General features: G+C 39.9%; 3 protein-coding genes across 7 annotated transcripts in view; 1 reads left to right on the top strand and 2 right to left on the bottom strand.

Moving 5' to 3' along the window:
* Window positions 1–221: 221 nt before the first annotated feature.
* LOC146387016 (activin receptor type-1B-like) lies at window positions 222–11,267 on the bottom strand. The gene is made up of 9 exons (XM_084928326.1): window positions 11,066–11,267; window positions 8,461–8,706; window positions 7,696–7,947; window positions 7,357–7,587; window positions 7,010–7,177; window positions 4,107–4,263; window positions 3,858–3,982; window positions 3,602–3,732; window positions 222–2,502 (listed from the first exon to the last, which is right to left on the bottom strand). Exons 1-9 carry the CDS (start codon window positions 11,130–11,132, stop codon window positions 2,377–2,379), a joined length of 1,503 nt encoding a protein of 500 aa, XP_084784452.1. The 5' UTR covers window positions 11,133–11,267; the 3' UTR covers window positions 222–2,376.
* A 1,677-nt stretch (window positions 11,268–12,944) lies between these two features.
* Window positions 12,945–16,580, bottom strand: ankrd33ab (ankyrin repeat domain 33Ab). Its single transcript, XM_084927224.1, has 4 exons — window positions 16,320–16,580; window positions 16,095–16,224; window positions 15,100–15,240; window positions 12,945–13,870 (listed from the first exon to the last, which is right to left on the bottom strand). Exons 1-4 carry the CDS (start codon window positions 16,578–16,580, stop codon window positions 13,044–13,046), a joined length of 1,359 nt encoding a protein of 452 aa, XP_084783350.1. The 3' UTR covers window positions 12,945–13,043.
* A 2,796-nt stretch (window positions 16,581–19,376) lies between these two features.
* Window positions 19,377–24,609, top strand: part of arhgef25b (Rho guanine nucleotide exchange factor (GEF) 25b) — a 28,391-nt gene continuing 23,158 nt past the window's right edge. Inside the window, exons 1-2 of one of the 5 annotated variants that reach the window (XM_084928315.1) lie at window positions 19,377–19,590; window positions 20,590–20,695. In XM_084928315.1, the coding sequence (XP_084784441.1) occupies window positions 19,534–19,590; window positions 20,590–20,695 (163 nt within the window). In that variant the 5' untranslated portion in view covers window positions 19,377–19,533. Of the gene's footprint in view, window positions 19,591–20,589; window positions 20,696–22,925; window positions 23,424–24,609 lie in introns of those variants that run through there. The other 4 variants (XM_084928320.1, XM_084928317.1, XM_084928316.1 and 1 more) reach the window with 4 other exon arrangements.

Below are 24,609 nucleotides of genomic sequence, written 5' to 3'. Positions count from 1 at the left end.
TATAAATAAACTTTACTTACTTGCTTAATTTTTTAGATGTTTTCTAACACCACATGGGCAAAACCAGACTGAAGCAATGAGCTGAAAAACAATGTTAAGTTGGGAAGAATTGCAGGATCAAAATGTAGGTTTTCTCACATGAATATAATCCTCGACCCCCTTTGAGTATAAAAATATTTCTTTGAGTGGGGAGGGTGACGAAAATGAAATAGGACACCACATAGGAAAATGACTGCATTTATTACATTTGTGTTGAATGTTACATGATAATTGTCTTGAAGGATTTTTTTTAAGTAGAATAATTTCAATAACATAAACGGAGAGTTTTACAACATGTAATATAATACCTATATATATATATTTTTTTGTTATTTGTTTTGTTTTGACTCTCACTCCAGCGTTCCTTCAAAGGGATACAGACACCGAAGTATTAAAAACACTGAACGCAATATTCACTTTTAAATTGTAAGGCAAACAAAGAAAGTATAAATATGCTTCACATTCAGTAGAGCTCCCCGGTCTTTTTTAAAAAACAACACAGGTTGGAAAAAAAATGTGAGCTAACACGAAGGCATTTCAGCAGTATTTAGTTTCAACACTTCTTTCTCCCAGAGATTAAAGAAAAGCAAAATTATCTTTACAATTTTCAGTCAGAAAGGTAGGTCATCTGACTGGCATGATTTGTGTAAACATTCTCGTTTTCAGTGGCGTGATTTTAAACACTGGAGGCCGTGGCCGGAGATGATTCTGAGAAAAGGTTGGTGTTAATGCAGCGAGGTCAGTAGTAGTGCACAATTGGTCTGTCAGACTTCACACGAATACATGCAAACAGTACCTGCAGAATCTGCATACAGCTCAAGACAGAAAGTGCACATTTTTCCTGAATACATAAAAAAAATGCAGTGATTTCTGACAATGTTAAGAGTGAAGTGATATACATAAGGCAAAATACGCACATTAAGGAGGTATAGCATGGTGGGGGGTTGGGGGGCACAGAAAGAAATATGAATTTAACTTATACTGCTTGGCAGTAATAAAGTACTATAAGCAGGTCACCTGACAACTACAATGATGTTACTTCACAGGTCACAAAGTAATTTGGTAAATATTTGACTTTACAAAAAAAAAAAAAAGACTAAAAAAGTCATCTAAAAACACACTCAGACCTAAACTGAAGTATCACCTTAAAAGGCTAGTGTATGTGCAATGCAGTAAATATACTTGATCAGGAGGAAAGTGCCCTGAGGGGAAAAAAAAACTCTGACATGCTGTAAGAGTATAAAATATGAGCTTAAACATGGATTCTGGACTGCACTGAAGGGGCAGTGTAATATCTGAATGTTGTGTATACAAGCTTATCTGAGGTTATGCATTCATAACAGGAGACTATGATACTAACATACAACACATGGATCTGCATGCATCTTGTTGTATTGTACGTGAGTGGTCTGAAGCTAATGAAGATCAAAGTCAGCAGTAGCTGCTGCCCTCCATCCTAGTGATGTTTAATAATTCCTAAATATGTACTTTTCTAAATGTGAACAGACTAAAATCAGGTGAATTATTTGTGCTAAAGGATTTCTAAGCAATGCAATATGTCAGGAATCAGGAAATGTAAATATTACTCACAGCTTATCTGTTCCTATTAGCAATCATTTCAATCTCATACCAAACTCACAAAGGAGTCCCCCACAGTCTTTTTTCTATTTGTTTCTGCACTGTGTTCAGACTCAGAGAGAATGAAACAGTAAAAACTGTGCAGGCCTCATTTCTCCTGGGCTGAACGGTTACCAGGAGTCCTGATCTCTATGACACTGGTATCAATAAAATCTTCCTTTGAATGCTGCAGGTATGGCAGGAATTAACCTACACAGATGGCCCACAAGCTCCCGCACAGTGTTCAATTACTGATATAACAGAATCAGTATAAATGAGTTAATGCTCTTCTGCTAAGACAAAACAAGCAAATGCTGTTTACTAACTAATAATTACTGTCAACACACTTTGAAACAATAAAACACCAGCAGCTGATTTTTAAAATGTAACTTGGTTAAGTACATGTGCTGTTAATGACTGCATACACAAGAAATTCAGGAAACTGTTAGTGCAGCGTACAGGGTGAGGAAAGAGGGCGAGGTTTGGCAGCGGGAGCTAAGGATGAGACAGGGAAGGTGTTCCTGTATGTTTTGGCTGGGTAAAGCGAGGTAGGGTTTGTCAGAAATAAAGTGGTTTCAAACCTGACAGAAGTGTCTGTGCGGTAAAATTTTACAAAGTGCCACTCTTCATTGTGCCATCTCTTTAGAAGGCCCGACCCCTTCCTCTCAGTCTGGATGGAGGGGCTGGGTCCTCTTCAGTGTTCTGCTGTCTCACACATGCTCAGATTTTAATGTCCTCCTGAATGCTGAGCTGGGACAGCGTCTTTTTTATGCGCAAGGCCGTCAGGCGTGCAGCTCCGTTAGCATACCAACACTCCCTCATGATTTTACCCATGATCCGCAAGGCCTGATAAGCACAAGGAAAACACCAGTAAGGCTTAAGAGCTTGTATTGCAATATAAATAATGGTGGTGATGACACAAAGTAGTTCAGACACTCTATGAACAGCATTTGAGTGCTACTTTATATTGAAGAATACAAGTATCAGATTACCCTAATTCATTCACATAAAACACTAATAAGAATAAAAACAATGTAGAAAAGCAGTTTTAATAATAACCCGGTTTATTTCATTCTGGGTCTTATTTTGTAGTTTTTTCAGATTCAGCATGAATGCAGATCACCAATGATCTGTACACATTACGGAAAAGGCAACACGGAAATATATAAAACAAACTGAAACAAAAACATAAGATCATTGTGAAAAATATCATTTAAACTTAAAAAGTTTCCATGATTGGCTTAAAAAAATCTCAACAAATGTGGATTTTTTGGGAACTGTGATCAAGATTTGCAATGTATGCAAACAAAAATACCAGAGTGCCTTCACACGTACTGCTTAGCCATGCAAACCCATGCCACGAAGCCCCTAATGCACAGTTTTTCTGCTGAAGAGCTCTTGGTGACCCTGCTCTGTAACTGTACATGGTCTGCCACTCTGCGGCTGAGCTGCTGTAGTTCCTAAATGCATCCACTTTGCTATGATACCACTTACAGCTGATTTCATGAATTGACTGTTAGCATCCTGTTACAGTACCACACTGGAATTTAGTGAGCTCTCTTTACCTCTTTCACAAATGTGTGTATTTAAAGATAAAGAGGTGTGGCCTCAGTCTAACAAACTAAAGTAATCATTGCTCTCTGGTGGGGGAAACTATGCTTTATCATGCTACACATGGAGCTGCACAGAAATTACTAAAAGACTCACAAACTAGTGAATCTTGGAAATGAATGAACTCTATTATGTGTTGTCCTAGCTGTAACAAAGCCAACAGTGTAGTTCAGAAACACCACAAGCAAAGAACCTAAGAGGAAGTTACACTGTTAGTTTAAGATGATGAATGCAATGCTATAATTAGAAATATAAATAAAGGCCCAAACTGCAAAAGTAAGATCTTTCTGATGTAAGTGCAGATTTTAGTTCGATTTGAACTTAATTTTCATACCTCGTAATTCTGCCACCAATTTGGAATATTGGGTCGAAGCTTTTGGTCACACACCACTTTTCTCATCTCCTCTATGGACGGGTCAGACGGTACCAGATCATAGTAGGGCAGCTGGTATTCTTGATGGATACCTGATAACACAGAATAGTGTGAGGTCAGATCAGTGCCGTCTCTGGCATATCCAACGAGAGGAAAAAAAAAACAACAACAAACAAGGCAGTTCAAGTATCTGAAGAGAAAACAAAGAGAGTCCAACCTCCACTGTTACAGCGGCGTGCAATTTCCCAGTAGACCAGGCCTAAAGCGTAGATGTCAGCACATTTGAATGATTCGAAGTGTCTCGTGTTTATGGTCTCATCGAGAACCTCTGGGGCCATGTACCTGGGGAACATAAACACAGTCCTGGTTTGTGCTGGCGTAAAGGATAAAGGGATATTCTGGGAAAGATGTCAGAAGATATCTGTGAGAAACGATGGTCAGCGTTAAGTCAGCAGGTGAGAAAGACCTGTTGGTTCCCACTCTCTGATTGGGCGCGATGTCGATCGTATCTGTGGCAGAGTCGTGACGGACAGCCAAGCCCAGGTCGGCAATGGCACAGGTGCAGTTCTTCTTCACCAGGATGTTCTTGGACTTCAAGTCTCTATGGGCGATGCCTGGCTTTCCTATCATGACATGAAGGAAAACAGTCACTTGTTAATACTTTCTTCTGCATCTAATTGTTTTGTCAACATGAAAATAGAGCCTGTTCGTGCAAGTACCATTTTTTTTTAACTTTCATTTACTACAGTTTGATTACGAGAAATAGAATTACTCCTCCACTTTTGCAACAATTTATGATCAAGCAGACTCAACAGAGAAAAATGTTCAAAGATAAGTATAGGTGAGACCAAGCCTTAAAAAAATGGAACATAAATCACTGAAAAGCAGCTGTTTTGTAACTTAACACGGCTTACACGCCCATTCAACAAAAAAAATATTGTTCTTTGATTAACCAAAATATGCAAAACATTACAAAATATCACAGTCGCCTTTGTCAGTGCACAATCTCTGTGAGTAACATTTAAATATCAGGTTGTGACATAGTCTGTTGACTAGGGCTGCCACAAACGATTATTTTGATAGTCGACTAGTCACCGATTATTTTTGCGATTAGTTGACTAATCAGATCATGCATCCATTGGACGTAAAACGTACAGCTTATTCCACCAGCATGCATCTGCTCTTATATAACTATCATTAGTTTACAGCTTTAAGTGTTTAAGGTATGTGCTAACTAAAAATAAAGACAAGATGATAGTTTATTAAATTTTAATGAAATTTGCAGATTGTTTCGGTGAAGTTTAATAAACTCAGCCGTCTGCTCCTTGCTATCTAAAATATAACGGGACACCGGAGTATATTCTCGAGCATCTCACACTTCTGGTAATCAGTTGTCTGCTTGACGTTTATTCAGCTGCGTAAAAACTATAACTTTAATCTCAGCCAAACCGATTTACTCAGGAACAAATAAAATACTAAAAAAAAAGCCAAACAATAACATTTTGAAGTTATCTAAGTGACTTATATATATTTAACCTGAGTAGCGAAAGACAGCGGTGGGTTTGAAAACGATTTGCGGGAGTCCGGTGTTCTCACGGGCTCTAGTGAGCCTTGCCCCCGGTTAGCTACCGAGCTAGTGGGTAACAGACGTCTCCGAAAACGTCGGAGCGCTTCTGAAAATATGTGGTGTCTTGATAAACTGAGCAAATATTTGAGGTTTATACAGTTACATTCTCGCCTGAAAATATTTTAATCGTTTATTTTGTGACCCAGAAAGAATAATAAGAGTAATATTAAAACTAACTAGCTGCCGCCATTGTTGTAAACTGAGCTGCACTGCGCTATGAATTCTGGGATACAGCTTCTTCTTCTTTGGGGTTTAACGGCAGCTGGCATCGTAGTACATACAGGTGCTGCCATCTTCTGTTTCAGTCCGTTATTACACTCTTAAATCCTACTACTTATTTCTGCGTCTTTTGTGATGCTTCAAACGAGGCGTCGACTATTAAATCAGTCTTCGACGATTTTGATAGTCGACGTAATCGTGACTAGTTGACTAATCGTGGCAGCCCTACTGTTGACTCAAGCCAGTTACGTCAGAGTCTTGCAAAAAACGGAAAAGTTCAGCTGTCAACACCTGATGCCTTTTTCCTGTCTGTGGGTGGGGGAGGCAAAGTTAAAACTACTGTGGAAGTGATAAAAGGTGTTGATCAAAGGACTTTTTGATAACGCAGATATGCACAGAGTGTAAGGGAGGTGCACACAATGCTTAAATTCACTGGATTATGAAACTGAATTATAGCATGTTAGTTTAAACATAAGTCAGAAAACTGATGTTTTGAACTGCCAGTCGTTTCTACATGAATACATTTACCAGACAAATTATTAGGTACACCTTCCTAGTCCTGGGTTGGCCCTTTTACTTTCAGAACTTCCTTAATTCTTTGTGTGACAGATTTAACAAGGTGCAGTAAAACATTCCTCAGAAATGTTTGTCCATACTGATATGACAGATCACATGATCACACAGTTGCTGCACATTCATGAAATTAATCTCCTGTTTTTCTATTGTGCAATTTTGTTGAGCCAGTGTGTAATGTGGCCTCAGTTTGCTGTTCTTATTTGATGGGAGTGGCACCCTGTGTGGTCTTTTACTGCTGTATTTCATCTGCTTTAATGTTTGACGCGTTGTGCATTGAAAGTTGCACACATTGGCTGTAATACATGATTATTTGAATTACTTTTTCCTTCCTATTAGCTGAGAGCAGTCTGGCCATTCTCCTCGGTCCTCCAGCATCAACCAGACATTTTCTTCCAAATGTCTTGCTCACTGTATTGTTTCTCTTTTTTCACACCATTCTCTGTAAACTATAGAGATGTTTGTGTGGGAAATCCCCAGCAGGTCAGCAGTTTCTGAAATACTCAGACCAGCCCATCTGACCATGCCATGTTAAAAGGCTTTGAACTTCAGCATGTCTACATGCCTAAATGCATGCAGTCGAGCCATGTAATTGGCTGATTAGATATGGAGATATGGAACACCTGAACAGGTTTGCCTGGCTGGTGAGTATAAATGAGAAAGTAAACTTGACCTGCCCCTGTGTTACTGCGTCATTACTGTGACTGTGGCTGTACAGGAAAGAGACTCTTTATCTAAAACAATACTATCAGGGAGGTGTCTTGATCATCTGATGACAAAGACTCCAAACACAGCCACAATACAGAAGAACAAGGAAGGCTATTTACTCAAGGCAGAAGTTTACATGTAGTACCTGAAACATATGTAAAAAACTGCATATTTACTGAAAGTGTAATCTAGGACACATAAATAGAATTAACATGATTACACAATAGAATAGCAAACACTACCTTGCGTTCCAAGAATCTCCATGTGCAGATGTGCGAGGCCGTTCGCAGCTGATAGTGCCAGTTTGATCGTTTCCTCGGTAGTGACGGAGTAGCGGTTTAGGTAGTCAAACAGAGAGCCGTACTCGTGGTAATCTGACACCAACCATAGCTGAGTCCACGTCCCGTTGTCTAAGGGAGAGACATACAAATGAAGATACTCGAGAAATGATCATTTTACTTTAGGATAACTAGTTATTACACAGCACAGTGAAACAAAAATGCATAATAAGGTCTTGTAAACTGCTGAAAAGATGAACTGTGCTTTCTTTGACTAAATAAATTAAATATTGCATATAACTGGGTTGCACCTTTGTTGTCAGCAGCTATAAAGCCCAAGATGTTTTCATGGCGAAGCATGATCGTCTGGTAGATTTCAGCCTCACGGAACCAGGAGCGCTCTTCCCTGGATGAGAAAATCTTCACAGCCACGTCGCCACCCCTCCAGCGTCCTCGCCACACCTCCCCGAAACGCCCCTTACCAATGATCTCCTGCAGGACGATTGTTCTGGCTACAGTCCGCTGGACAAAGAGAGGGAGACCTGCCCAGAAAAAAAAATGACAATAGAAAAAGATTACTAGATACCAGCTGATGAAGATCCACAACATGACTGTCAGGCTGCAGTTCCACCACCAAACTGTGTACTGACCAGAGCCTGAACCAGACGTGGATAGATTGCAAAGGAGGTCCTCCAGGGATCTGTCTTTGGCCAGGTAGAGATGGTCACAGGACGGATCCTCCACCTCCAGCCTTTGCCTGTGGTTGTAGCCCCTCCGGTGATAATGATATATGAACGCACCCACCAACAGCAGCAGACACAGCAGGAACAGCGGCCCTGCGATCACAGCAACCAGTTCCACGAGCCTCCATGTCCCACCCGGGCCGTAGCCTCCCCCGATTTCTGATGGAGTCACAATGGAATGGAAGAAAAAGCATCACAAAAATATTGAATTAGAGTAATTGCAAATTAATCCTGTAAAGGCTCATTTTCTTTAAAATATCCAAATTATTCTGTTTTGTTTGGTAAACAGCCAAAACTTCAGTGAACTCATCCGCACAGCTGGGAAAAATATACACACTATATTTTAACTCCAAGACACCAGAATAATTAAACCTCTGTAGAGACGCATGTGAGCAAATGAGTTGCATTCATTGCAACTACAAAGTCTTTTAAGACAGTCAAGAAATACAATAAGGCTATATGCAAACAGCTGACTAGAACCTGTCCCCCTACTTCCCACAGCTTTGATTTAAATTTTACTGGTGATTCCCAATGTGGAATATTATGTGGATTTCTTTGGAGGGATCACTGAACAGGCAGGACATTTAACACTATGTAATTTTAATTTAGCACAGCAGACTTTCACGGACATTGGTGATATAAACAGTACAGGTAACTAAATGTGAATCTCACCAGTGGGTACTCTGAGGTCAATGCTGTTGCAGTAGTCTGTGTAGCAGCACTGCGTGTATAGGTAGCCTTCTACACCGAGGCAGTAGATCGGTTTTCCAGGGGGCACGAGATCTTCCTGTGGGATACAGCCGCGGCTGTGCTGCTGTTTTCCATTGCTGAAGATGGTGGAAGCCGTGCAGGCCCCATCGGTCTCACACTGGAAGTCAGACTTCTTACACAGAGGAGTGGTGCAGTTACACCACAGAGCTGAAGAGACATAGCAAAACATTTGCAAGACCATTAGCTTGCATGAAGTCAAGCGAACTGTGATCCGCTGGCACAAAACTGTTTAAGTACTGAAGAGTTAGAGAGAATTTTACAGCTCCTATAATACACAGCAGGGGGCAGCAACAGCCTGAAGACTTACCGCTGTGTCCCAAAACCTCACACAACTATGTGAGGATTGTAGGCTGGTTTTAGTATGTCAGGAGACATTAAAACACCTCAAAGGAGGTACTGTGCCCTGTAAATAAGCACACTCTTCTCCTACAATACATTGCATGATGGAAATGTGCTTTGAGAGGGTGGTGAGGCAGCTTCAGGAAAATCTCAGAAACATACATACTACTTTAAGTCATTCAAAAAAGGTCTGTTTTTCACCTTTTTAAAGCTGCAGTTTGATTGACAGCACATGTTACTGTGTGGTTATATTTCCTGTGAGCTTAAAGTGATGAAGTTTTTTGATGATTTGGTACATGTAGTACACCTGTGAAGAACTGGTATTGGTATTGGTAATTTGGCATACAGCTTTACTATCTACTACAACTTATAAAGCCATAAATAAAGCCTAAATATTTTTAAACGATCAGCTTTGCTCTTTAACATGCAGCTATTTCCCTTTTTGGCTTCTTACTGGTTTGTGGGGGGATCTGTTTAAGGCTACTTCCTGCCAAGGATGGTGAACCAAAATATACCGCATAACTAAATATCTCAATGCAAAGTGCTAAAAATATGAAGTAGAGGAAGTGTTAAACGTGCAGTCATTGCATTAGGTGCAGGAGAGTGTTTTTTCTTTTTTTTAATAACTCACTTAGTATAATTAGGCAACCAAGAGACTGGGTTCCTCTGAAATTGAGTAATGCTATTTAGGCAAGAATGGGATGTGGCATTCCGGTTATTCTCAAAGAGCTGCCAGGGAATTCTCAGTGGGAAAATGACCTTTCAACAGCCTGTGTGCTGGATGGGATTGATAAAAAAACAACAACAAGAAAGCCACGCATCCAGGAGATAAAGGGGTAAATATAATGGGCTACAATGTATTTTGTAGTGCTGACTCACACGATGCCCACACATACTGGAGGCAAGAAATAGAAGAACCACAGAAGAAAAAAGGAAGATAAACGCTGACTAAACATGAAACAAGATTGACATTTCAGATTTTCCAAAGCTAGAAATGTCACAATTTTAATATACATTGTTGTGTTTGAAACCACAAAGATGTCAAGCGGCACAAAGCTACCGTGTCTGACAAAAAAAAATTTAATAAAATAGAAATGCAAAAGCAAAGATGGCTACCTATAAAACTTTTCAAGTGGGTAAAGTAATTTACAATGAAAGCATGCTACTTTGCTTTTTTCAGTGACACAAGCCTTCATATCAGCACAGGGATTTGGCAGGCTGAGCGACCGACTTTGTTCACTTTAATTTTCCTGTTTTCAACCACACTGAAAGCTTTCAACAAGTCAAAGAAAAAACAAGAAAAAATGTCCGCCAAGTTTTTGGAACTATTTTCTAATGTAATAACATCAATTTAATAAGCATTAGTTTGCTGTCTAGAGCATTTCAATATACTACAAACTAATAAGTTAAAAATAAACTTTTGCAGAAACACAATATGTGAGGGAAATGTGTAGAAAGATAAAAATATATTATGAACATCAGACTTCATCGTGAAGCAGCATTTTCAGATGAATGCACTAAATAAAACCAAAGCAGACATGCCCCATGTGACCATCTCATCTAAGGACAATTAAATGCCAGTTGGGCTATATCATATTATGATACACATCATCAATAGCGCCATATAAAGTAATTGCAAAATCGCTCCCATGATCATGATTTAATCCCTACTCTCCAGCATTACTCCAAGAGGCTATAATGCACACATTACTACCTTTGTAGCTAGAAGATTAGCAGAGTTTCATCAACGTATCACTTCTACCCACGAGTAATTTCATTTAATCGATTCTACATCAACATTTTAAGCCAGTTTTTAAGACTCAAAGGTGCCTGATACCTGGATGCTTTTAAAGGACGCATACAGGATCTGGTGTTTAAGGTAGCTCTCAGTATAAACAGACTGCTACCTGAGCTCCTATTTTACCTGCTGTATCAGACTCACCTAACAAACCTCGACGTGGACGAGATAACGTAGATAGACAGATAACATAACATGATTTATAAACATGCAGTGAAAAGCTCCCCGTATCGACAGCAGGAGGTTTGACCTGTTTTTTCTCTGGTTAATGATGGTTAGTTTAGCGCTAGCTAGCAGCTAACTTCGCGGAGCGTCGGCTCCACAGCGGTAGCGACAGTCCTCAGACAAAACAAACAGTAAGTTACTCACCCTGGCAGGCTGTGTATAGGACAGTGTGAACAACCAGGACAGCGAGTGACATCCGTAGGTCAGCCATAATCAATGCATTCCAGGTTCATCGCATTAACACGTTGTTAACCAAGGATCTGGTGAGCCGTCATGTAGACAGTGAGACAGCGCAAGTAGTGTAGAGGCTCCACCAGCAGCAGGCAGTGACACACGCAGACAGCGAGGAGGTAACATCTATCTATCTATAGATTAACTATAGATAGATGTTTAATGGAGACACGCAGACTGCGCAGTTACATCCTGTGCCTTCAATACTCTGGTACAATATTTATAAATTGCTATATTTACAAATTGGTTGATATAAAATTACTAACCACTGTGCTTTTAAGACCCAACAAATCTACTAATTAATCTTCACTGTCCTTTATTTATTCATTTATTTTTATAATTTCAAACAGCTGAAATCCATCTACAGTCATGTGAAAAAGGAAGTTTTCACCGGACTCTATGAAGTCCTGCATAAAGAGCCACCTTTAGCAGCAATGATTTGACCCAGTCTTTTGCATTAGGACTTTATCAGTCTTTCACATCTTAACTTAACAGCCCACTCTTCTTTCAAGCAATGCCTCATTTTATTGAGGTTTGCAGGCATTCATTTATGGTTCCTCCACAACATTTAAGTCAGGTTAAGGTCCAAACTTTGACTGGGTCATTGCAACACGTTGATTCTTTTTCTTTTTCAGACATGGATTTGCAGATTTGCTGCTGAGTTTGAGATTGTTGTACTGATGCATGACCCAGTTTCAGCCAAACTTTCGCAGATGGCCTCACCGCCATGCTAGACAGTTGGTATGAGGTGTTTGTGCAGATATGCTGTGTTTGGTTTTCGCCAAATCTGGCGCCACCAGACATCTCCTCTTTGCTCTAATTTGTCCAAAGGATCTATGTTCCAAAAGTCTTGTGGTCTGTTCAAATGCAACTTTTGCAAAGATAAGCAAACAAGCCTCACTTTTCTAATTGTTCTCTAATTAATTTTAACATTTAACATGCTAGCTGAGGCCTGTAGAGTCTCAGATGTAGCTCTTGGGTTTTTTTTGCAGCTTATTTTGAGGATTGCACGCTCTGACCTAGGGCTAAATCTCCTGGGACATCCTCTCCTGGGAAGACTGTGGCATTGTGTTTACAGACACCTGAATGCTCCAGATCAGTAAACTGCCAAAACGTCCACATCTGTACAGAAACTCACACCTGCTGATGATCAGTTAATCAAGTGCATTTGATCGGCTACCGTCGGTAAGGGTGTACTTGATTTTTTACATAACTGTACGGAGTCATGTGCAAACTTTCTTTTTCACGACTGTGTGCACGGTATTCAAAGATTACATGAACATTATTGGCAATATCACAAAGCGGCAATAAACCTAGAGGATTAAACAGATCCTGAGTTTTGATGCTTGTTGTCTAAACACTATACAGTATTTACAGTTCATGTTTTCATCCATAAACTCTTCTTATGTATAAATATTATACATACTACTTAATAATACAAATTAGCTGTAGCATATATGCTTCTAGATTTACATCTCATGTTATAAATGGATGCAGGTCTACTCGTACTGTGGCTGTGATTTATTTGAATAATGAGGTAGACATCATGGATGCTTTAGCACCGGTAAGAATGAGCCAGTAAATATGGATTTTGTGCATTGTGCCATATTCTTTTTTTTTTTAAAGAAGCTCTTTAAAGTCTTTTAATCCCTAATAGAATAATAGACTTATTTTTCACATTAACTCCAAATATAGGTACTGCTTTTAGCGTAGATGCTTCAAACCTTCCCTGAAGAGTCTTTACAGTTCTCTTCCTCTGTCACTCCCTTTCAGATTTAAGTTTAGTATTTACTTGAATGCTCTTTGGTTTGAACATTTTAAGCCCTGAGTTGAAAAGACACACACTTTTCTCACAAAGGATATTTTGTACAGCCCTTTCTTTTTTAAAACCTTATTTTTTGGCCTTCTTGCTGTCCTTCTCTTTCTTCTTTTTCTCCTTTTCTTCCTTTTCTTTTTCAGCCTTCTTCTTGTCCTTTTTTTTCTCATCCTTGATCTCCTTGTACTTCCACTTGGGTGGTTCCAGATAGCCCTTTTCCCTCTTCTTCTTCTTTTCTTTCTTTGGTGTTGCTTCTGTTGGCCTGTCTACATTGATCTTTGGGATGCAACCAGAGGGGAACACGCTGTTCCGCCTCCCCATACTCCGGGAAATAAAAGTTGTGGCAGCTTTGGTGGAGAGCATACTGCCTCGCCGCTCGGTGTCGGCACAGCATGTCGTAGCAATCGACTCCGCAGAGTGGATTGTGGGGATAATGTGCGACACTGAGCCATTACTGTGGCACACTGAGCTTTCCTCAAGGTCCTTTTTTGTATGTTTGCTGACCAGCTCTTGTACGGCCAGACGCTTCTTGCCAATCTCTGGAGGGCTCGTGGGGCAGAGTGGGCGACATCCAGTTGAAATCAGAGGACTGTAGACACTGGTGGTCATGCGCACCATGTGGTCCAACACCCCGTTGTCCTCGGGGTCACGAGGTAATCTGAATCCAAAGGTGTCTTTGATCTGCTGGGCAATTTTTTCCCTGGGAGTTTTCTGAGATACGGCCTTGGCTACTCTCTCCTTGAGCTCAGGCCACTCAGGGACATAACCCTCACAGAACTGCTCAGCTCTTGGATGCATATTGAGGCGACGGAGACGGTGCAAGGTCTCGTAGCGACCTGTCTTAAAGGCCCAGTCCCGAGCACATCTTCCTCTGGTGGAATCTACTGCATGTATGTCAGCCCCTGAAAAGAAATACCAGGAGGAAAAAACAAACACAAGTACTGATTAATAATAACTCATTAATAATAAGTTCATATTAATAACTTGTTAAAGTGCTGTTTTGGGCTGCCCTACAAAAAAATGTTAAACATCAAAGTGTCTGACTTGATAATGTATTAATACTTTTTAGTAAATCTTATCACATACAGCCTACACACGTCAGACTTGATGCCAAACCTGAGTTCTCGAGGTTCATGAGGCGCATGGTGGCTTGCAATAAACGTGTTGCTGTCTCACAGTTTGTAGATAACTAAGTAACAGCACAGCCCTGAGCCGTTTTGCACAGTTAAAATTATCTACAACTGTGGTTGTCATACTGTGAAATGTGAAAATGTGTGCCAATGCCTGTTTACTAATGTTTTATTTGTCTTACTAACTTAAATTTTCTGATACAGTGATATGCTCTCTAAATGCGGTAGAATAAAGCCGACAGGGGTTTGTAAAGTTCAGCTGACTTTCCCACAGTCTGCTTCAGAAATCCATCTTTATGGATTTAATTATGAGGGCAGTTTATTGTAAGATATTAATGTTGGCCTAAGTGTTACTCCTGGCAGAGATTTGAGGAAACGTGCAGTCCAAAAATAAGGAAACGGCTAATCTGCGACCAGCCCGCAAGTCTAGTAAGGTAAAGATTACTGAGTCAGTATCTGTTAAGATGTGATAATGTCCTCAGAGTGATCCTTTAAACCAGTCTCACGTCACCGACACGTTGACATATGCGCAGACTTAGCCGGGTTCAAATATGGTCAGATAAACCATGTGGTCAGCCGTTCTCACTAGCAGTGCTCTTAGTCTTTATTTAGAGCAGTGAAAGACAGAGTTAAAGAGCTGATGTTAGAGTTTCAGAAACGATCCAGTGATATCAGTTGAGGGTAGCTTTTGTATGTTCAACACTGTAAAAAGTTATTTTAATGGAACGTCAGTATAGTTTGAATTATAGCAAAAAGAGCTAGCTGAGTAGCTCATATGTGTAAGTGACTAATCTGTTGTTTTTTTATATATATATATATATATATATATTTCTATAAGAGTCTAATCTCAATTAATGATGGATATTTATTCATATTTGCTATTTCCCAAAGCATTAAGAAACAGAGAATATACCATACCTTTGTTTTTATACCAGTAGCTGAAATGTATAGGTAATGATCCAGTGAAATAAAGTGTGTTTTTGCACTATACTCTTACATACCAGCCATAACAAGGGCTGCCACAACGTCAGTGCGGCCAGTCATTGCAGCTTTGATGAGAGCTGTGAAACCTCTACAATCCCTTATTTCTGTGTCTATTCCAGGATAATAGTTCAGGAGATACGTCACTGTCATGATGTGACCTGTAAAAACACAGAATTTATACAACAGTGCGTCAGAAAACATGAGTTGAGTGCATATTTGCAACTAGTTAAATCTCAGATTAAATCAAGCTCAAACTATTTGCAATCCCAATCCCAAAAAAGTTCTCAGGAATCTGTGTAAAATATAAAAACAAAATGGAATAATTACAAACCTAATAAACCCAGATTTTGTTCACAATAGAACACATAAACCATATCAAAGGTTCAAACAAAAACATACATACAAAAATATTAGCTCACTTTGAGATTACTGGCACCAATAACTCTCAGTTGGTGCAGTTTTCCACTGTCTAGCATCCCCGCTTCTTTTAACAACTGTCCATAAACATCTGGAAACTGGGGAGACCACCTGCTGGACTTTTGGGAGAAGACTGTTTTCCTGTTCTTGTCTGATACAGGATTCTAGCTGCTCAACAGTCCCAGGTCTCCTTTGACATATTTTTAATTTCATGTTGTTCCAGATGTTTTCAGCTGATGAAAGATTTAGATGTTGGATGGTCAGTTGGAAGGACACAGCTGTTGTCCATGTTTTCCAAAAAGAATGTCAAATTTTTTGATACATCTGACCAAAGTACCATTTTCTACTTTGTCTCAGTTCATTTTGAATGAGCTTTAGTCCATTTACATGGCTTCTTTTTTGCTTGATAAAGCTTTAACCAGCATTTAAGGAATGCATTTAGTTATCTCTTTCCTGAACTGTTTGTCCATGCAGTCAGAGTGAGTGGGGAACCCATCCCCACCTTTACTGAAACAGATTTTATAGCAAACATGTCACTTGCATCAAATGAACTTTTTCTTGAGCACCCCAGTTGTAATAAGTTGGTAAAACATACCTGCTTGGGATGCAATCATCAGTGCTGTGTTGCCTTCATTGTCCTGGTGATTTATGTCAATATATGGACAGGTATGAAGTCCATGTACGATCTCTAGGAAACCTTTACAGCACGCCACCATTAAACCATTCTGTTGGTTTGAAGTTAACAGTTAAGATCAGCGATGTTGCAATATGTTGCTCACTGTCATAGAGATCATGAGTTCATTATGGATGAGACTCTCACCCAGCCATTGATGTCCAGCTCCATCACCTCTTCTTTTGTGACCCCCCTCTCAAGCACTGTCTGCAGAGAGACCGGTTCATTACGGGCGCACGCTTGATACAGTGTTGATGCTGCACTCCCATTTCTTGTCTCTGGCGTGTAGTCTGGAAGCACCGAGTCATCCGAAAGAATGCTATCTGAGTCTGACTCTCTCCCGGATGGAGACACTTCGCTATCGTCAGGGCCTGATCCCAGGTGGGGGTCCTCCGCTGCAGTGGCCATCTTCCAGCAGAACAGGTGAAATGGGCCCAAATGCCTTTGTCTACATCTAAAACAATATCAAAAGCAGAAACTGGTCAGGCAGAAACTTCCTGTCAGATGCGTGTTTTTTTGGCTTCCTGGAAAGCAAGCTATTGTTTTAAAATCTGTCCTCTTATTCTAAGCATAAAGCTGTTTCATCACAACATGCTATATATCAGGCTTCAGGAAGATCAAAGGTTCACTTGGTGACAGATTAAGTGTGACATGAGTCCGGGCTCAGCGCTGCCTCACTGTTAACTGGATAAGAATCTAAATGCCCTGCTGAACACACAACACGGCTAAATGAGGAACAACCCACCTCAGAGTAATCTTGGTCACATGTGAACCTGCTTGCTTCAATCTGAAGCCAACATAGGTATTGAAAGTAATCACTTCTGCTTTTTGACTTGTATAATTTTTACTTCGCACAGCAAAAAGTTAAGTTTACAGTTTTTTACGCTGAAATCAAAACTGCAAATATATGATTTAAAGATCTATCTATAAAGAACATCACTGACAGATGTTTTGATGCTACAGCCATGACCTGTTATGGCTGAACTGTACATTTTTTTATTCGCTGAGTATAGACTTCTCAAGTATTTTATATCAGTACATAACTGTGAAGCCACAGTTCATAAAACAGAAGTAAAGAAATAAAAATTCAGAGGCGCATCTGCTGCATTGACTGTCATTCATCATTATGTAATAAATAATAATACCATGACTGTCAAACTATGAGACACTCATAGACATGAACAGAAAATACATACACTTACCATAAGTAGCATGAACCTGTCAGCATTTATCTGTGACTCGTGCTAAATGACTTCTGATTTCAACCCTCCTGCTGTGTTTGCAGAGGAGCCGTTTCCTCCCAGGCCTGTGAACAGAGATACTTTACCCATTTCCATCCCACATGTTGTCATCATGACATAAAACTAAGAGGAGGAGTCTTCGTTGAGTCTTCACTGAGGCACTGTGTGCTCATCTCCTATGCTTAGCTCATCCCACTTGTAACAGCTTTATAGAGGGGATTACCTGTTGCTCTCTTCATCTTTTAATAGCAGTTAAAAGCTAAATATGTCTTAGCTGGATGAACTAAGTTTTCTCCTTCTATAAATTATTCAAGTTCCACTGCTAGCATTGATGGAAACCTCAAAAAGCACCTCAGCTGCACATCTGGATTTTTACTTTTCATAAATAATACCCTTGTTTAATAAAATAGCTTTTACGACTTTGCTTCTTTTGGGATGTGCCGATTTATGAGTATGCAGATTGACGCTCCGACTCCTCTGTTGCAGTGGACTGCTCTTAAACAGTTTAAAAAGGCCTTATGCTAAGCTACAAAGTAACAGGTTTAGACTAATATCCAGCCATACAATTCTGAATTTTGAGGACGTTTTTTAACTATTTATCCATGCAGTTGTTATTATTATTATTGAAGTATTTATTTAAACACAAAGTCTCACTGAGATTGAAATCTCTTTTTCACAAGAGACCTGTGTACAAAAAAAACTGAGACAGACATCGACATATTAAAATCACACATTTTACATGGTAAATGGACTGGTTCTTCTACTCTACTTGAGCAGAAGAACACTTTATACAGCATGACTCATTCACCCATTTTCTATGCCTAAGTGCTTTCTGTCTCACATTCACACACATTGACACTTGAATGATTGCATTGGAAGCAACTCGGGGTTCGGTATGTTTCCCAAACATATTTGGTGTGCAGTCTGGAGCAGCGACGGATTGAACCACCAACCTTCCCATTAGTAGATGAGCTGCTTTACCCCTGATCGGTCATAAGAATGAAGATAAACATGTGCACAAGTAGCTGTGGACAAACAAATATAACCCTTCATAATGTTTCTGTGCAATAAAAGATTATAGCTTTCTTCTCCTTCATATTTCAAATTATGAAGGAGAAGAAAAAGCAATCTCTACAGGGTCACCTAGAGGTCGATGTAGCTTACAGTAATACAGTCTTCTTTTTGACCACATTATAAAAATCTGGAAATAAGTAGCTACTACCATATAAACTTTTTTTTCAGTCTTCAAGATTATTTTTATTGGTGGGCATCTTTAATTCATTTACAAGTATAAAATGTTAACAGTAAGCTGCTTTAATCCAAGGAATCTAATTAATTTGTTAAGACTAACTAGCAGAAAGTCAAATCCCATTAGACATGACCAGTGTGCTCGGAATAGATGGGACAGACTCCAAAACAAAGAAATTCCCAAACAGCTGCAGTTCAGGGATGGTATTTCTCAAATTTACCTCAGGATGGGGACTCACACTCAGTCTTTTTGGTTGGTCACAGCAGAGTGAAAGTGATGACATCCTACATCTGTGGTAGAAGTGTATGGGATATACAAACTTCATTGGCATGATTTAAATCTGTGGATTGTTTATATTCCAGGAATTACCTCAGAGCACAAACTGGAATAAAAGTGTTAAATCAAATCTGGTTTAAAAGAAAAGGCAGTAAGTCTGTGTTTCTTTATCATAATAATAATTATAATAATAAGACAGTTGAGGTTTTTAATAAACTATTCTGAGTATTTTTTTTTGTTCTGGGAATGCAGTAACAGTCTGAAATTAGCCCAAGGAATCTGCTGAACATGGCAGGACCTGTCTGGATGGCTTGACCCTCTCTAATCCAGAGCAGCCTAAGGAGAAATCCCACTGAAATTGACCAGCTGTCCTCATCTTCCCGCAGGAGACCCGCTGCAAAGTTTAAGCTGTCTGCTTTTGTCTTTTTGTCAGGCAGGATGAGTCGGATGTTTCTCTGAAGCCTAAGCTTAACTTGTTTTCTACCTTTGATTAAAGTCCAAAACTTGGCGCACGGATGATTTAATGAGGGGAAAGAGTACATCACCAAGTGAAGAAAGATGATGCAATGATAGAAGAAGCTCAAGAGGAAGAAAAATGAAGACTTTGGCAAAAGGGAGGAATGAAGAACTTCTGGAATACAAGCCTGATAAAGTGAGTACCTGTGTGACATAAAAGGAAATGATCTCATATAAAATCTTATGTATATATCAGCATATTTTTGAACAAATGTTTAATTAGGTATTAATTTGTGTCAAATATTATCCAGTATAATGGATGTTGAATTACATAACACAAGAAGACATCTGAATACAGGAAAATAAGTGATTTTTTAAAAACTGTGCAACTATTATTTGATTCAAATTATATATTTTTTGTTTTCACATCTTGTTCTCTTTGCCATGTAGTCTTTAGATTTCTTATGTAAAGAATCACATAAATGTAATTTCTTCCAAAATCCATTAAAAGTGATTCCATTCTTGTTAATATGAGTGCAAACAAATTAACATTATTATTAAAATTATTATTACTATTTTGCCCTAAAATAGGGCTCATTTCAGTTTAATTTAATTCGTCATCTGTTATGGAAAACCAAATCCTGAGCCTTAATCATTTAGCCAACATGCAGACACGCGCTTCTTGCTGTTTTTATGGCCATACGTTCGAATTTCTCATAAATGCAAAGACAACAACATGCAGAGCAGCGTGGTTTCCTTAAAAAAATCATTTCAAATGAAATGAGCTGCAGATCTTTCTCACATGTCATGCAGTAAGACTTGTTGGGGTGGTGATCAGCAAATCTAGCTGCATTCTGCATTTTTGTTTTGTAAGCTAGAAGCTGACTATTAAGATTCAATTACCCTGGCTTAACTTGAGTGAACATCATTGACCCCCAGGCTGTGATACTATCCACTCTCCTGATCGTTTTTGTTCTCTAAGAGAAATTCCACAGATAAGATAAGAACCCACTTAAGCTGAAGCAAAAATAAGAGAGACAGGGGGTGGAGGAGAGGTGAAACAGAGTGTTAGCCTGGTATAATTAGCTCTGTCTGTTAGGATCTACCTACCCCCCTAATCTATCACATATATATGTATCAAAATACAAATCCAATTCCCTTCACTGATCACTCGCTTGTCTTTTCCATGTATAAGATTTCAGACACCAGCAGGGAGAAAATGTTGTTGCATGGTCATAGCCGGGACATCGGGACTCGGGTGAAGTGGGCTGGGAAGTCACGTGTGATCGCAGGTTGCAAAGGTACCGCAGTGAGTGTATGCATCGATTCGTATCCCAGGATGTCATGCCACCTGGTTGACAAATCTCACTAGTTTTCCATATTAAACACATGCTATCCTGCACTGTTGTTTCACAATCCACCACCTGCATCATTACTGTACACCTAGTGATAATGGTCCTCTTTTAAAGTGCTGCAGAGTCTGGAGTAACTCAGAGTTTATCAGCCAGGAAAGCAGGCTATGTTTTACTTAGTTTTTACTGACTGATTCATTTCATCTTCACTTGCTTTTTACTTTAAAGTTTACTTGCTGGTTAGATTTCGGCACCAAATACAACTTGTTTTGGCTTAAGATAGGTTCACGGTTTGGACCAGTGATAATCATTCACTCATGCATGACTCCCTGCTTCATATTTACTGAGTTCTATGAATAATTTTCTCTGCACCATTAAAAGCACCATTGCTGTTACATAGTCAGAAGGTGGCAAAAGAAAAAAGGTTAAATAATGACAAAAATACTGACACACAGCATTGTATTAAACACAGAACATATTTTTTCCAAAATTAATACACAAAGTTAGTAGTGTCATGTGCTCCTCTCTTTCCTCTCATCTGTCTGCCATTTTTGATCCATGATACTATACAGGGGTTGGGGAGTGACCACTGGTTGTACACGACATTTAACGAGGCATTGTGGGATACTTTGAATTCAGGTGTAGTGAAAGTGCTATAAAATCTCTATATAGTCAATACTTGCTATAAAGTGAGTAGTGAGTGATTTGCACACAGCCTCTGTTTGCTGCTGGGTGCAACTCTTACATCACCCATAGTGGGGAGCTGTTTGACAGAAAAGCAACGCATGCACAAGAGTTAGAATTAACACACCAAAATAAACACCGATTGCAACCCCACATTATGTTATTCTGGTGATTAGTTATTGACTGATTAGGCATGCGCAAGCTGACATACACATGCACGCATGGACTGTAATCCTAAATTGTGGCGGGATCAGTGCAGTTCAGCTCAGAGGGATCATCGTCTCAGCAGAGTTTTTAAAAGCTTAACTCGACGGCCAGCAGAACAAGAGCATTTTGACATTTTTGCAGCCGTAATTTCCCCCTCTGTGGACGGAGATGTCATCATTTGCACTGGTCATGTGTGAATGTTGGTTTGCATGTGTGTGTGAAACTGTGCAGTTTGCATATAGTAAAAAATGAAGCTGTATCAAATTCTTCTATTCCTTTTTTCTCCCCCTTCTTCATTGACTTTGTCCACATTTGGGATCATACGAGTTTACTCGTAAATCTTCTTGAGTCACCGCTGCGAGCACGGACAGCTGTGCTCGTAAGATCATCTCGTCAAGAATACTTAATCTTGGCTTTGAGATTAAATCGGTCTGCCTCCATCTAGCTACCTCGGTGGGCTGTGTGCAGGATATTTCCACATGTTGGCTTTTCCACAGCAGTGCTTTGGTATCGACGGGTGGCGAGCGGGGAATAGTAGGCTGTCATACTGATTTGAGAGAATGGTTTAGTTAAAAGTTTTGGAAACATAAATCGTAGATTAAGCTGAGAATGCCGGCCCATTTGAGTAACTGGGTGTGCTTTTATTTTATAGACTTTAAACGAAATTATGACTGCATGTGGTATTTCTTTTCACACTTTCTCACTTTTTCCCCTCTACTCCTGAAATACACAAATGTGGGTCGTTGATGTGTTTCCAAATCTGCAGCTTGTTGTCTCTTAGTAGGTTGTGATGGCACACAATGTGTTCTCAGCTTTTATTACTTTAGCTGAGTGCATGGTGGTAAGGCATTGCACATTTGTTTTAACTAAGAGTCCACGGTCTGCAACCTTTGGAGTCAAGTGGTGTTGAATAGTAGAAGTAGAATAGTTTCTGTAATCTGGAAGTGGGGAACACCTGAGATTAATTTGTAACAAATTTGTAGCAAATAGTTGTCAACATCACAATTATTTAAATAAGCACTTCTTCCTTTGAAAAACATGATTTATAGTGTACTTTCTTTCTTGCTAACCCAGCCCAGACCAAACGTGGAACAGTCAACAGGCAGGCATTGCCTAATGAAAATGACTGTTTGCCTGTTCAGTGGAAAAGTTCTTGCTCGTTGTTATTCATGCCTGCTAATGGTAAGTAGAGAGCAAACACTGATAATAGAAGCTGATGAAGGAGGTGTGAAGCGAGAGTGGATCAGGAGGGGAGGGGAGAGGATGAGAGGAGGGACTGGAAAACAGATGCTGGTGCAGCAGCAGCAGCAGCGCAGCATGCTCGCTACCATCCCTCCCTCATCAGGGCCCCTCCCCTTCCGTGCCCCTCTGTCGCTCCCTCACTTGCTTTTGGTCCCTCTCATAATCTTTGCCCACTATCTCCCAGCGCAGAGAGGCTCGTAAGCCGAAGCCCTCAACAGCCTCTCTGGTTTTCCTGCAATTTGCCATCAAATCATGGGATAGTGGTGGAGTTTTCTTCCCCATCAGGTGTTGTTGCTCGAATTTGGAATATGGCTGTGAAGCTCTGTGTACACTTTTCCTCTCTCCTGCGGGGATTACCACAGAAATAGTGTGTGTGCATGTGCTTCTGTGTGTGCTCAGCACTATGCCTATTTCTGATGGTGTTGAATGGACCGGCAGAAGTGCATCACCATGAGAGGGAGTCATCATCACCGAGGGTGTGGGTGTCAGCACCTGTTTAGAAAACTACTCAGCAAATGTGGCTGCTGCTTTGTCAAAGCCAGAGGTACGTAGAAGTTTTACTGCAGGTTTATTCATCTGTTGTTGCGGTGTCTGTAAGATGTTGCAGAGTGTTCATATTTTGTAATATGAGGAGATGCATTCAGACTCTGTAGTTTCACTGCAAAGTAAGAGCTTTTATTCAGTTATACAATATAATAAAGACCATCGATCCTTCCTCTTTTACTTTTGATTTTTAATCTTTTCATTATTTGCATGTATCTTTCATCTGTTCGGTTTCGGGTAATTTTTAATATTTTCCATTTCATTGTACGGGAAAACAGGAAACAGGAAAGTTTCAGGTGAAAAGTTATGCAGACTTTTCAACCAAAAATCTCTTCCCTCGACTTCAGCTGTTAGAAGATTTATATGAACACTAATGTGTTAATCCTATGGATGGAGGTAAACTGCCAAGAAGAATGTTTTTCAAAAAAATTGATCTGAATGTTACCTGCTTTTGGGATACTGAGACATTCCAAAATCAGTTGAGAGACATAATCTCGTTAGCGTGTCCTGGGTCCACCCTGGGGTGGAACCTGAAACATCTCCCTAGGAGGCACCCTAGCCAGATGCCCAAACCACCTTAACTGGCTCATTTTGATTGAGCTGAGCTCCTCCAGAATGATTGAGTTCCTAAGCTATCTCCTGACCTTGGAAGAACCCAGATGCCCTTCGAAGGATACTCATTTCTGCTATTTGTATCCACGGTCTTATTCTTTTGGTGACTACCAACAGTTTGTTATCCAAAGGTCAGGGTAGGACTGTAGATCAATCAGTTAATAAGCAGCTTTCACTTCACACTCAGCTGTCTCTTGACCACAACGATTCCCTCACTTGTGATCACAAGATACTCTAACTCCTCCACTGGGGGTAGCAACTCATTCTAACTGAGAACCATGCCCTCTGTCTGGGAAGTCCTAATTCCCATCCCAGCCTCTTCACACAGTCAGTGAAGCTAACATGACCATAGGGTAAACCCTTTGCCCCTAAAATGTCATGTCCATACAAATTATGAACAGAATCTCTGACAAAGGGAAGGCATATAAAGTCCTACACCAACTGGGAGCTAGTCTTAATCCTGGGAATCTGGACCAAGCTCTCACAACAGTTATTCATGGACCAAATAGCACAGAGATATGCCTTCTCCAAATCCACACCATACATGTAAACTTTAAACCTTCTGACTCAAAGGT

This window comes from Perissodus microlepis, chromosome 5 (genome assembly GCF_051167445.1).
Source record: "Perissodus microlepis isolate ML-2025 ecotype Zambia chromosome 5, ASM5116744v1, whole genome shotgun sequence".
NCBI lineage: Eukaryota > Metazoa > Chordata > Actinopteri > Cichliformes > Cichlidae > Perissodus > Perissodus microlepis.
This window is presented reverse-complemented; position numbering and strand designations above follow the sequence as displayed.

Excerpts from the sequence above, each read along its gene's own strand:
- LOC146387016 (XM_084928326.1), bottom strand. The coding sequence starts at position 11,132 with ATGGCTGACCTACGGATGTCACTCGCTGTCCTGGTTGTTCACACTGTC. Across the intron at positions 8,707-11,065 it reads CCTATACACAGCCTGCCAGG|CTCTGTGGTGTAACTGCACC; the intron begins GTGAGTAACTTA and ends ATGTCTCTTCAG. Across the intron at positions 7,948-8,460 it reads TGACCTCAGAGTACCCACTG|AAATCGGGGGAGGCTACGGC; the intron begins GTGAGATTCACA and ends TGACTCCATCAG.
- ankrd33ab (XM_084927224.1), bottom strand. The coding sequence starts at position 16,580 with ATGGCCACTGCAGCGGAGGACCCCCACCTGGGATCAGGCCCTGACGAT. Across the intron at positions 16,225-16,319 it reads AGCTGGACATCAATGGCTGG|AATGGTTTAATGGTGGCGTG; the intron begins GTGAGAGTCTCA and ends TCAAACCAACAG. Across the intron at positions 13,871-15,099 it reads GGCAGCCCTTGTTATGGCTG|GGGCTGACATACATGCAGTA; the intron begins GTATGTAAGAGT and ends ATTTCTTTTCAG.